The 14,608-nt window shown below is 42.5% G+C and overlaps 1 protein-coding gene across 4 annotated transcripts in view; it reads right to left on the reverse strand.

Moving 5' to 3' along the window:
- Positions 1 to 14,608, reverse strand: part of MAD1L1 (mitotic arrest deficient 1 like 1) — a 346,899-nt gene that overhangs the window by 178,211 nt on the left and 154,080 nt on the right. For all 4 annotated transcript variants that reach the window (XM_030284987.4, XM_072935811.1, XM_002195648.6 and 1 more), the window contains one exon: positions 264 to 320. In XM_030284987.4, the coding sequence (XP_030140847.4) occupies positions 264 to 320 (57 nt within the window). The remainder of the gene's footprint in view (positions 1 to 263; positions 321 to 14,608) is intronic.

The raw sequence follows: 14,608 nt of genomic DNA on the forward strand, positions 1-14,608 counted from the left end.
TTCTGATCTAGGACTGCTAAGGAGAAAAGGAATTGTCAAAAAAAGGAAGACAGACCACTAGACCTCATCCAATGCTTTCCAGGTGAGTATGGAGACAGGGAGTGCCAAGACCAGCAGCAGCAACACAACTTTTGCAATGTTTATTTGCTGTTCATTTCTGAATATTTGGAACTGATCCACTGTTTAAATTAACTGAACATTGCATATTACTGCTCTGTAAAACAACCAGAGGGAAAAAAAAAAGGCAGAAATTGAACACTTACCATCTCTGCTCTTTGCTTGTGGTTTCCCACTTCTTCCAGAACCTGAGACAGCTGAACCTTCAAGATACAGGGAAAAAAAAAAAAAGGAAATTAAGTTTAGGATGTAATTTTGGAAGTTTAGTAAGGCCTCCCTTCCCCCAGAAATAGAATCACACATAGCACCATGATTTCCATGGCATTGAGAAGGAATTATAAGTGTTTGGTCTTGCTCTGTCCTGTCAGCATCACATGCCATGAGACAGTCCTGTCCAAAGAGCCTGAAGTCTACACGCACAAGAAAAATCAGGTTTATTACAGAGAATGCCACCAGATGAGCCAGCCCAAATTTCCATCCCATGGTCCAGCCAGAACTGTGCCTCCACTGCACTGCTGTAAGTGCAGAGTGATCTAAAACCCACCCAGTTTTGCCCAGCTTAACTTTGAAGAAGAGGAGGTTTAGCTCCACAGCTCCTGAAAGGAGTGTGTGTTTAAGCTAACTTCATAGAAAATGTTCTGCTGAATTTCTGGGGTCCAGGGTTGGGTTGGTAAGCCTTCCAAAATGCTGTGGGAAAACATCAAGAAAATCTGCTCTAACATAAACCTCTTGAATTTCCATGAGAAAAGATCTCAGTGCAGCATTTCTACTTTTTAAAAGGGAAATTTGAAATGTAAAGAATCTCAAACCAGAGTAGAAATACCTTTGGTTATCTTGGCATAATCTGAAGGGAAACAGGAACTTGACTCAAAAAAGGATCTTTTACAGAATTTTGTTTATGAAAAAGGATTTTAAACCAAATGGATATTTAGGAGACAGTTAAGAGAAGCCACACATAATACATGAACGCTATTACTTCCCATATCCTTGATTTTCTAGCACTCTGCTAGGCTGCTATCAGCCTTTCTCTGCTTAGCATAAAGCCCAAAAAATAGCCACTGATGACAAATAATTTAAACAATGTAAACAAATAAAACCAACTTTCTTACAAACTGATTCATGACATTTCAAGCAAATATTCATTAAAACCCTCTGGAGTCTCTCAACTTCTCACCACATGTGAAATGAGTCTTTTGAGTGCCACATTCAAACCAGAGACAAACAGCAAGCAGTTTATTACAATGAAAAGCAAAACATTCAGCTTTGAAGGCTAACTGCACTGAAATGCAAGCAAACAAATTTTAAAATACAGTCTAAGGGCTCACAGCAGAAGTTCCATTTTGCCAACAAACAAGCAAACAGTTCAAAATTTCCCTGGTCCCAGAGGTCAGGGGAAACTGAAAAAGTTTCAGCTTCTTGCTGTGCAGGGCTGGGGATGATGTGACATTATTTAAGGAAGCGACACTGAAATAGGATGAAAAGGGTTTTAATACAAGCCTGGGACCTGGCACAGGAGAATGAAACACGCTCATTAAACACTGCAGGAAATGCCAGCCCCAGCCCAAACTGGAGTGCCTGGACAGGCAAGGGAAGAGAGAAAATGAAATCATCACCGAGTCCAATGAGGAAACATCAGGGAATTGTAAATTTGTAAACACCTGGGGAAGACTTCTCCCCACTGCAACTGAAGGAGGCACAAGGACAGCAGCAGGCTGGAGCCAGGAGTTGCTTGGGGAAGAATTAGAAAACACGACCTTAGGTTATTTAGGAGAGGTGCTGGCACAAACTCTGCAAAACACCCTAAGACTGACAGAACACTTTTGATTACAAACTACCCCAACTGTTCTGTATATTTATTAGCTTTCTCTGTATGAAGATGACCTTTAGATGGGAACCACTAGCCTGTTCTAAACCAGATATAAGAATTACTTAATTTAAAATGACATTAAAAATCATGTATATTCTTACAAGAGCTACCAGTCCTGAATTTGAGGGTCAAGCCTCTGTTCAGCCTGCTGTTCACACAGACTCCTATGGAATCACAGAATAACCCACACTGGAAGAGTGAGAACCCCCTCAAAGCTCAATCCCCTGTGGTTTTGGTGGGCACCAGGATCAACCCATCACACTGTGGCAAGCTTTGGTCACCCTCACAGTGTAAATATTTTTATTTATAACACCAAGGCAATAGCACCCTAAGAGCCTGTTAAACTACATGGATATAAGAGCATTTTAAAAGTAAAATACCTCCATAAAAGTCAGAAGAAAAGAATAGCAAAGACTCCAATACATTTTACTTCAGGAAAAGGCTGGAAAAACCTTTTAGGCAAGAGATAAATAATATAAAGGGATGGGGAAAATTGAAAACCCAAGTGGGAAATATTCCATAATTTATCTTAGAAATAATATGGCTTGGGGATAACAACCATTTCAAGGTGCTATGCCAACAGAGACACACAGAACCCTGGACAGCAAGTCCAAGCCAGCAGCATAACAACAGCAGATCAATCTGATTTGGAGAAGCAATCAGATAAGAACTAAATCACAAAGTAGGTTTTCTTCATTGCATTCATTTGTAGGCGGCTCATCTCAAAGGGAAGGAGTCAGAAACTAGTGGGAATTCAGAGAGCAGCTACTAAACTTGCCAGACTGCTGGAAGAAATGATTTATGAAGATTAAAAGATTTTTAAACATTATGGTTTGACTGCAACTCTCACAGAAGAGCCAAAGGGACATATTTAATGCACTGAGAGCTGCTACAATGACAAAGCTGGAAAGAAGGAGGCTTCCCCAGCTCACTGGTGCTGTTGGATGCACTCAGAGTCCAGAGCAGGGACCCTCCCACTCCCTGTCCCTGCCACCTTCTCAGACAGCTGGGGAAGCTCCAGACAAAACTTAAATTTTCAGCAGGGTCCCCAGTGTCTGCACTTGCCAGGTTGTGATGCAGCTGATCTAGATGCTTTATCACGTCCAGTTTGTAAACATCCGCCCTATCCCAGACTTTTTATTAGCTTAAATCAAATATTGAACCTCCCTCAGCTGTTGGAGGACAGCTGCTGGCGAAGTGATTCACTGCCATATTCCTTCTAGGCCACAAGAAAATACAAACTAATCACCAGCAGCATGACAGATGCACGCATTTTTAATTATGAAGGAGAAATTAGGCTGTGAACTTAGCCCCACATCTCACTTAATCCGAGTGCTGGGGAGGAGCTGCAGAGGGCCCTGGAGTGGAGCCTGGCAGCCTGTTCAGCCCCTGCTCCCACTCCCTGGGTATTTTCCAGAAAAGATCCAAAAAAACAGTGTTATGTTGTTTCTTGGAATGTGTCTTCTCAGCATGAACTGTTGGGTGTCTGGGTGCAGCCATCTCTGGCCACATCCAGACAAGGAAAGCGTGAGGGTGGGACATGGGCCTCTCAGGGGTGGTGGGAAGGCACAGGGGGTCCAGCACATGCTTGTTATAAATGAATGCTCTGATTTAATAATTAAACAAATTTATTAAATTATCAAAGTATAAATTTGGAAAAAAAGAAAGCCACAAGCAATTTGACTCTGAGCCAGGCAATCAGCATCAGGGTGAATTAGAACTCTGCCTCCATCACACCAAAGTCCCCGTGGGTCTCTGAGGGGGAGTTCTGAGGGGTCCATTTTTATACAGTCTCTGGGCTGTGGAAGGGGGTCTTCTTTAGCATATTATCATGCTTTTCCTGGAACTGGTGGAAAATTCCTGGAATCCTGTCAGGTGAAAAATCTCCAGGATAAGCTTCTGATGATGACTATCAAAAATGTCTCCAGCTGGGGTCTTGTCAGACAAGAAATCCCTTGGCATATACATTTCTGGAGACAGTGTCTTTTTGGCATTTTGGATTTCTATCACTTAGCTTGCTTGTTGCCCGACACTGGTTTCAGTACACAAGAAGCTGTGGTTTTTAATTTCACTTAGCACAAATTATTTCATAACGTATGTTACATATTCCATGCTTGCCAGTCCCATCTCAGAGCTCTGCTCTGGGAAAAGCCATCCAGGTAATGACAGGACAAGGGGAATAGCTTTAAGCTGGAAAAGAGTAGGTTTAGATTAGACATTAGGAAAACACTCCTCCCTGTGAGGGTGGGCAAGCCCTGGCACAGGATGCCCAGAGAAGCTGTGCCTGCCCCAGCCCTGAAGTGTCCAAGGCCAGGTTGGATGGATCCTGAGCAACCTCATCTAAGAAATTATCCCTGCCCACAGAAAGATGATTTTTAAGGTCCCTCCCAACCCAAACCACTCCATGATTCTCTGAGTAGCTCTTTGTTAGGTCTTTTCAATTGATCATACCACTTTGGTACCTCAGGAGTCTCTCAGTAGGAGACTTCTGTGTTGAATTTGCAGGCTACACATAAAACTTAAAGCTCCAAGGAAATTCTCTTTACTTAAGACACATGTTAAATTCCCACAGGTCACTGAGCTCAAGTGTTAAAACCTGATATGCAAACAGATATTATAAATCAGATATACAAACACAGTGCAATTCACCCACTGAAGGCAGCACAACCAGGTAGGGAATATCAAGTTGCAAAGCAGGGAAAAAAAATCCTCTCAAGTACTCAGCCAATTACTTTAAGCTTTCAAAAAAAGGTTTGTCAATTCCAAATATTCATCTTACATGACAACATAGTCTAATCTACTGTCAGTAGATCGTCATCCTCAAAAGATACTGGCAGGAAGAGAAGAACCTGTGCTCCAGCCTCACTGGGAATCTGCAGCTTGGGCTGAAAGAGGAGCAGGTTTCCAAGGAGAGGAACCAACTCGGCTCCAAAGAGACATTTCTGAATTGTTTAACTTGCTTCCCTGCATCAATAATTTCTCTTCTGTACCTTCCAGAAGTCAGCCTTCACTGACAGCGCTGGAGGAGGCTGATCAGGGAGGTTTTAATGAATGAAACTGAAGCAAGGTGTGGTGACAATGCAGCTGTTAAACTGATTGCATCCAGAGCCCCCCACTCCCCTCTGGGTCCTGCTGCTGAGCTGGCTGCCCTGAATGATGGGCAAGCAGCTCAAATGTGAGCCCCATTTGTAGGGAAAAATTAACTACTCAGTCTCTAATGAACAGTCTTTCTCTACACAAAACAATACCCTCTGCTCTACAAGCAATTAGCAAATCGAAGTGTTCTCTTTGTGGACCTGCATTAATTTACTCCTCGATGTGGCACATTAAATAGCTCACAGGTACAGCACAGCACAGCAGTGGCAACAGCCAGCACCATAAAATGAGAGCTTGCTTCAAAGAGTTTGGGAAGTAAAATTAGGCATGCTGCATACAGGGAATAAATCAAAACAACCTTCATTTGGAAATATCATTTTAGTCTTATGCTTTCATCAAAAAACATGATTATCATAACAGTCACATTAATACAATGTTGGTACTCTACAAGGGAGAGAAACAAGCAGCATATTCACTACCTCAAATTAGAAAGAGCGATTTTTATTTTTTCTCATCAGGGGAAATACCTGAGAACATACACAGCTGCCTATTCTGGGATTGTGCTTTCACAGCTAGAAATCCCAATGAGAGTTCCCAGAAGGAAGGCCACTTGTTGGAAGGGCAGCACCTCTGCAGGGAAGGGGAGGAAGAAGAGGCTTTCCCTGGAAGAGCTGGAACACAGCTGCAAAAATGGCATTTTTACAGCTCACTGAAGCCCAAGATACCCTTAGAAATATTTTATATGCAACAGTTGTATGCAAATCCAAGTCAAGTGTGATAATTGGCAAATTTAGGTATAATGTTAATTACCAGCTATTTCAAATTAATTAACTTCTAAGATAAATTATTGGTTCTTCTCTTTGAGAAAGTTAACACACAATTTAAATTTACAAGGATATATCGGCTGCTGATCACAGAAATAGGGAATCTTCTAAGTTCCAACATGCCAAATCACTTCAGTTTCCTTGTGCTGGCTGCTCCCCACTCCCTGGGTAATTTCACAGTTCCTTATTTCTCTGATCACTCACAACAGAGGACAGAAGATGAAGCCTCTTGGCTCAAGCTGGATGGCTTGAGTGTGTGGCTGAAGTGTGGTGTGACCTCTACAGTGCCCAAGCCAGAACATCTTATCTGTGCCATGGGCTGGGGAAGAGGGAAGAAAAAAAGCACAATATCATCTTTTTCTATCAGATTCAGGAGACACAAAGCAAATAAAGTGCATTGAAGCTGCAGCTGAAATACAGAAGGAAACTTGAAAACATGGCAGCACTCCCAGGACAGTTCTGATAAGGAAAGCACTGACTGCAACAATTAGAATTCAATCCAATGTGGGAGCATAAGCACCATGCTGATGAGTTACATGGAACAACACAGGAATAGGATGAGAACAATTTGAAGAGAACTTTGCAGTCACTAATTACCTCTCAGCAAAGAATGAGGCTCTGGCTTGTGGGGAAAACAGAAGGAAAACTTAGATTTCACAAAAGCCACAGACAGATTAGTTCTGGGGGTGGCAGAGACTGAGCAGAAGTAACTCATCAGCCACTTGCAGTCAGACTTCACTTTATTTGCATATTGTGATCCTGCATATTAAAACACTGTGAGAACTGAAATTAAATTTTCATTAGTGTTCAATCTGGAATCTCACCCGTGGGATTCAGCTTTCAACAGTTCATGCAGGCATTTCCCTGTTTACTTTAAAGTCAGATATCCGTTTATCCCATGCCAGCCAACACTTGTGGCCTTCAACCCACTGCACACCATTATTGCCCAAGGGCAGCAGTGCAGGATTGTTTCTGCACCTCTGAACTCCACTGCAGAATTACTCTAAACTAACTGTGAGCTTCTAATTTAATATATTTTGATGCTTTGTAGTTGAAATTGCCAATCTTTCACAAAATTGCATCAGCTGAGATCACAATCAAGAAGACAGTTTAGTACCAGCTAAATAATTTCCTTGCTGCTTTACAAGGTCCATTTTGCTGTTGTGAAGAAAGTTGTCCTGGTTATAAAATCAAATGCACATCCTTTATAAGGTGGGAAGAACAGCTACAAATAAACTCTGCTGCTGTCTCAAAAGCATCCAGAACACCACGTTATCTCACAGGAGCTGGATTGGAGGTGGCAGGGGCCTCGGTTTGATGCGAAAGTGAAGAGGAAAATTCCCCAACAACTTCTGAACATGTTTCAGAAATTTAAATTCAGTGTAACCACACTCACTCTGACTTGCAGAAAAGCTGCAATAGGCAAAGCAGAGACCATTAGTTGCTGACATAATTTATGAAGATAGGTTTGCAGCTCAATGAAAAGCATGTGTCTCAGGCCACAGCTTATGTAGTTTTTCCATGTAATTTAGTCCTTAATTTTACCCCAAGCAAGGACAGGAAACACAGGAAATGAGAATGCCTGTAAGCCAGATGTTCCACATCTCCAGGGACTCGTGCTCCTGGGCATCACAGCAAACCACAACACCCAGGGACTGAAGGCCACTGCTTTGTCCAGAGCAGTGAGAGTGTTTTCCACCAAAAAACAAGAGCTGCTCCTTCTCTGGAAACCAGTTTTGTAATGGATTTGTGCAGGGAAATGCCGCCCCCCAGTGAGACACAAAAAGCAGCTGGTTACCAAAATCAGGGAGGAATAAAACAGAGCTCTTGGGCACTAAACAAAAAAAAAAAAAAAAAGAAACTGCAAATTGAAAAATCACCAAAGTCATTGCTATAATTACCCAAGACGAAGGGAAAACATCTCTCCTAGCAAAGATATGGGCTCCTGTCAACACTCTATCAAGATTTACTGGACAAGGGGATAATAACCACACCTTTCTCTAGCTCTTGAGTCTCAAGGACAGACCAATCTCTCTCCCTCTCTTTAAGAGACAGAGTCACTTGTAATGTCAAGAATTCTTGACAGTAAGCTTAATATAATGAAATAACCCCAAACTCTGCCTGGTTAGACTATGAGAAAAGGGTGTTAACAAAGTGACTGTGGAACAACTGGTATGAGATGAAGACAGGATTCCAAACCAAAATTGCCCGCATCCTTATTCCTGGCAAATACTTGATCTAGCTTAAAGTAAACTGCACAGTCCTGCAGCAGAAACCTGGCTACCTACTCTGTCTAACAACTGGGACCTGGGACAAAGCACTAAACTCTGAAACACCTTTTGTCTCCCTCTCTGACCTAAAGATAATTCTGACTCTGTAAAACCCTTCCAAAGCCTTTGAAAAAGGATAATCTCTGAGCACAAGGTGCCACTGTTGAGACAAACCACACCTGATGGGCCCCAGCACTAAAAGGATTAAGGACCATAGTAAGTGTAGAAGTCCAGCACCAACATGTTCAGAGGTGGCAGTAACCTCATCACCCTGATCTACAAAGCAAAGGTGCCCTTCACAGCTGCAATAAAATGTAAAGCTTGGAGAAAGACACTGAACTTCTCTAAATCTACTCCATCAACACTGGTCGCATAATCTCTCAGGCAGATGCTGCTGGGGAAGGAAGAGAAGCAAACTGGGAGATGGAAACATGCAGAACTTTCTATCCAGGAAAGGATGAGTCCCTAGAGATTGGACAGCCCCGTGCCAGGCTGAAAAAGTTAAAAATGAGGCTGGAAAAGAGTGGGCTCAGGTAACAAAACCACCTTAGTTTTGCAAAAATGTCTCAAAACAAGAACATTCATTTGTTGTTTTACTGCAGCTGAGGGTGAGGTGAGGCTGTGGGGCAACACCCCAGAGACTCCTCTCTCCTGCTCTTTTCCCTTGATGTTTTTATTCAGCACCTTCCTAAGAAGGAGCACAGAGACCAAAAGATTAGCACAGCTCTGCTGGGAACAATCTACTTTTGTAATTGGTCTCCTTCCCCCCATCCTAATCAAATGGTGCTGCAGTCCCCTGGGGAGAGAATACAGTGCCAAACAAAAAATGTGAGTTTGCAGCTGCTTCCTCAACAGCAAAGGGCAGCCTGACTGATGAAACTCTGCCAAGCCAATTGCTTCCAGCATGATGCAGTCAGCCAGCACAGCATCTCCAGGACACACACAAGTGACTGTGGGATGCTGATGGACTCTCCTAAGGAGTCAGTCCCCACCACTGGAACACCCATCAGAGAAGCCTCTGCCACTAAAATTCTCTTTGTGGCCTCAGAGAAGCAGCTGAGTGTGAAGATGTAGCAGGGAGTCCCTCCTCTTTTGCTGCTCCCCACCAAAAGTTTTAACCCAACAGCAGAAAGATAAAATTTGTGTATCGAGGGTCAGCTGCAAATCTCTTGCCAGGAGTAGAACAGATTAATACATTTTTGCAACTCAAAACCATTAAGGGAGTACCAGACCACTGCACGGGGAAATAGCAAATGGGTAAAGAAATACAAAGTATCTGGAGGACACTGAGGAGAATTAATTTCACAGTGCTGTGGTCAAATCTCTTAAGGTGAAATGAAGGGATATCAGTACCCAATCCTGAAACAGATGAAGCACATCTGGGAATCTGGTAATTCATCACTGTTTAGGTGATCTGAAAACAGGTACTGTGTAAGCAATTCTGGGATCTGGTGAGCATGATGTTGTATTAACACACTCCTGGAACTGAGAAGCAGAGTGAGAGACAAAGAGAAGACACAGCAGCTAATGGGAACAGAATCCCATGCCATTAGATGCAATAAAGAAGCTGGCTGAAGTAGGAGGGAACAAATGTTTGTGCATTTGCTTAATTTTCTGTTTTTTTTTTTTTTTTTATTATTATTTTAAGCCAAAGTAATTTATTTACTTTTTTTTTTTTTTCATCCCTTATGTTATCAGCAGAATGAATTCAGGCTCCAAAGCCTTCTCTTGATGAAAGCAAACATCAGTACTCACCAAATCCAGAAAAAGGAAATCTCAAGAACTAGAAGTGGTGACAATGTGACACCCAGCATCTATTAAACTGTGCATTTTTGCCAGGACAAACTCCCTGGATCAAAGTTCTCCCCATCAAGTTACCTCCAACTAGGTTTGATAGCTGGAGGGAAAGAAACTGCATCTAATTCATGAAATCTGTAGATTAGCCATCAAAAATGTTCACTCTTATCCATTCATCAGAAAAAAAATGGTGGAATTAGAGCTCTACCTAAAAAAGCCCTTCTAATTTCAGCCCAATGAGTCAGCACTGCTGCATCTCATCACCAGGAGTGATTCATTGTCACTGCACTTCTCAAAGTCAAGAATAAGGGTATTCACCCCAATTCACTGTCATCTCATAACTCCTCTGGACCCAGGCACTGTTATAATGATTTATGTGAGTGTGTCACTTTTAATTTAAAGGAATAAAGAGTTATTGTCAAGTCTACCAACCATAAAGCATCATTTTCTTTCCACTGAGCTGACAGTTGAATACCTGGAAAATATTCCTGTTTGCCAAGAAAGGCTACCTGGAAAATATTCCTGTTTGCCAAGAAAGTCTACCTGGAAAATATTCCTGTTTGCCAAGAAAGGAGAGGGCTCTACAGCCCATAGCCTTAGGGTGTCAGTGCTTCTGAAGGGAGGAATGGGTGGCCAGTGTCTGGAGAGGAACACTAGTATTTGGGAGAGTTAAAAAAAGGCTTACAATAGACTTAGAATCTGAATAAAAATTCAGACAAAAGCAGTATGGGTGGAAAGCCTTTGCCCCAAGTGAAGGTGAGGAAGAGAGTGTGGGGTATGGATGAGAGCCCAAAAAAATGTGAGGAAGAGGGTGTGGAGTATGGATGAGAGCTCAAAAAGATGATCTGGATGAAACAAGACTATCATAAAGTTAACCCAGATGGCACAGCTATAGTTTTCTTATTCAAGTCCATTAATAACACAGTCACTTTTGATAACCTTTAAACTGCTAAAACAAGGCTACTGAACAACTCTCACTGACCTTACAGCCCTGAGTGGGCCAGTGCCTTCCTTTGAGCTGCCCAAGGCTGGTGATAGTTCAGAAAAGACATCTTTAATGGTGCTGTGTGCTCTGTCCCTGTGATATCTGTTATGATACCTGTTATCCCCACAAACACAGTGCCAACAGGAGCCCTCAGCCATGTGAGCACACTTTCCTGTGCATCTTTGTGTTGTGAGCCAGCCACGAAACAATGCTGGGAAGTGAAGATCTGTGTTTAAATCAAACTTTTTTTTTTTTTGTTGTTAACTCGGATCAAGTTTAGTTTCTGTTCTAGTTCTCAGCCCTACTGCATACATTGCTCCAGCTCAAATAAAGGTCAAGGAGGGGTTTCAGCCAGCACCATCCTTGGCTTGGGAAATTACAGCCAGCGTGGTTTTGGCATCCAGCAGAACAGTGGGGAGAGTGCCTAAGCCTCGGAGGGTCTCCAACAAATTTCAAACACTCTTGGAAGTTGCTAGGTAACAACAACCACCCCCAGGACAAGATTGTCCAATGTTTGCTCTGACAAAGCAGTGCTTGCCTTGCCCTTGCCTCCACCCTGGCAATGTGTGTGTTGAGGACCTGTCGTCTCTGCTGCCAGAGCATTTCTAGCCTCTAGTCTGGGTGCATAGTTGGATTTTGCTGAATAAAGCAAACATCCCATTTTAAACATAGCTATTATAATTAGCAGAAGCTCATTGCTCAATTCCCCTTCCAGACAGGGATTTCCAAATGTCAGTGTGCTTAGCACAGCTGATCTGTGCTGGCTGCTCTAAACACAACTGACCCAGGAAGGTCCAGAGCACAGAATCAAATCCTGTCATGGGGAGTGAGATGGAAAAACAAACAGAATAATTGTCCTTCTTTAGCCTGTACCTTCATTTTCCTGTACCATCTGCACCAAGGCAAAGTTAGCAGAGACTCTGACACAGAAAATTCATGTTTGAGGCCAAGCAGGAATTTCTTTTGGAATTTTATACCTGTTTTCTGAGTCAGCCCTCCAGATGACTCTGCCTCATCCTGCTTGTCCTGCCATGGTATCATGGCATAAAATCAAATAGCACTAAGGGGAGAACAAGAAAGGGGGGAAACCCCAAACTAGCACAGCTACTGCTGCTAACACCTTTTTGCAGAGGCTCTGTCAAATGCAGAGACCGGTTTCAAACAGTATTTTCTTTCTAAATCTGTTTTGGGAAAGCAAAAACAACCTTTATCTCTACAAATTATTTGCAATATTAAAAGAAAATTGCCAAGTATCTTTTCCCAACACAGACTTCCTCACACCAAAGATCTGCACCCCTTGAAGGAGAAGTGGAGCCCTTCCATATCCAGGTATTGCATAAATCAGTGGCTCCCAGCCTTCCTGCAGACACTTCAGAAACCCTGGCAGTGCTCCACACCTCAAAATGTCCCATGGAGCCAGGCTGAGTTTATTCATGTGGGTCTCGTGCAACCTCTCCCCTGTGCGGTACAAGTGTCTCACCCACAGCTCCTGCCTTGTTTTTTGGGCTATGCCATATAAACCTCATGAAGGGCTGAAGCAGATTAGCACCAAGCTGCTCCATAAAAGGAGAAACCAAAGCTCAAAGATCAGACAAACTTTGCAAGGCCACATGGACAGTCATAATTTCCAGTTACAATATTTTACCCCATCAGGTTTGTACTACAAAGAGATTAGAGGCAGAATTTGCTTAAAAGTTTAAGGGAAAAAGATTGGAAGGAAAAAAACCCAAAGGTTAACAGCCTCTCTATCCAAAGACATTCCTGAAAAAGTAAAAAAAAATCCTCCAAGATTCCAACTGCAAGAAAAAAAAAAGTGTAAAATACCCTCAAATAAAATCAAACATCCTTGCACACCATGGTCATGCTCCTGTAACTTCTAAGAAGAGGAACAAAATCCTTCTACTTTTATCTGAGAATTTATTCAAAATAAATAAATCCCAATGGTATTTAGGCACACTGTAGAGGCTCCAGGAAAAATCATAAATAAAGCAAGAAAACGAAAAAGATCCTTTCTTGGCATGCTCTTGAAAGAAGGATTCACCACATTTCTGATTGACTGCCACTGTGGTTTAAAATGAATCAGCTATAAATAGGCAGCAAATGCAAGGCAAGCACTTGAAGGAATCAGCAAGGTTTTTTTTTGTTTTGTTTTCTCTTGTTATTGCTTAATGGTCTGCTGGGAAGGAGGTGGCTGACAAGGTAGAAGAAATGTGGTAAAAATATAAAGAAACAGAAAAAGATGGGGTGTGGGAAGGAGGGGTAAGGAGACATGAAGACATCCAAGTGTATGAAATGTGCAAATACATTTCTGCCTCTGGTTTTGCAGGGGAGTGAAGGATCAGGGATGGGAACAGGCACACAGACTCGGAGCTAGGGATGCCCTGAAAGTCCCCTCACACCCACAACTTGAAGGCTTTTATGTTATCAGTAGCTGCAAAATCAAGGTTCTGTGGGCCACCTTGGACTAATTTCTACTTTTTCCTGCATTTCAGATTGAACACATGAAGTGCAGCATAAAGAAAAACAATGGAAGTGTTTCTGCAGCCCTTTTGTGCCAAAAGCCATCCGAAACAGGAGTGGCCTCAAAAGTATTAAAGTTAAGCAGCCACTCACATCATCACAAAAGTGAAAATACTCGTGTCAGTGAGCACCAGAGCTGGAGGAATCAGAGTCCCACACAGAGAGGATCCAGTTTCTGAAATGCATTTGTAGGGAAATTTCTAATAAACTACTTTTTAAATATTGAATAATATCTTCTCAAAATAGCTGGAGCTTATTTCACAGCTCTTGTTCCAACTGTCTGCTCACTCTCCTCCTCTCTCCCACAGCTAGTCTGACTGCACACAACATCCCATCTCCAGCTCTCTGGCATCTTTTTAATGACTCCTCTTAATCTTATGCTCCTTCTTTCAAGACTGAAGGAGGCTCTCACAGAATCCAAGGAGCAGAAAACCTTCTGGTTTCCCCTCCCAAGGAGTCTGACTAGCTTTAAAGACCTTTTCTACTCCTGCTAAGTATTTCCTTGCAGCTCCATAGCAGATCTTGCCAGTGAGCAGCCCATGACCTCCTCAGAGCCTTCTCCTCCATGGAGATGGAGGTGATCCCATGGCAGCTCTGCACAGACTTACAGCTTTCACCAAATTGTTTCCTTCTGTAGGAAGGAGGAGAAAACTATCAAAATGGCCTGAAATCCAAATTTTTAAACTTCAGCAGTCAATACCTTGCCCTGCTTAAAAAAAAAAAAAAAAAAAAAAAAAGAACATTTTGGAAAGGGTATGCAAGGGTACAAGAAAAAAACCCTGCAGAAACAAGATCAGAGCAAGTAAAGAACATCCTTATACTGCACAAGCCTGGCACACATTCTGTGTTTGCCAACCATCAGTTTAATTCTCATTCTAAGATCCTGCAGGAGAGGGCAAAGTGGAGGGTTAATCAAGCCAGGACTGAAGCCCTTTGTTTATCCCAGAACTGAGCAGCAGAACAGAAGGGAATATTTCCATATGTTGCCCCATCAGTGCTGCTCAGTTTTGGGCTGAAAGAATTAGCTCCAGAGGGAGCACTGCAATTTTATCTTACACATGGTCCATTTGTTTCCCTTGGCCCTTCTGCTGAGACTGCCAAAGATGCCAGACAGGATATTTCTGAGATGTGG

Source organism: Taeniopygia guttata, chromosome 14 (assembly GCF_048771995.1).
Source record: "Taeniopygia guttata chromosome 14, bTaeGut7.mat, whole genome shotgun sequence".
Taxonomy (NCBI): Eukaryota; Metazoa; Chordata; class Aves; order Passeriformes; family Estrildidae; genus Taeniopygia; species Taeniopygia guttata.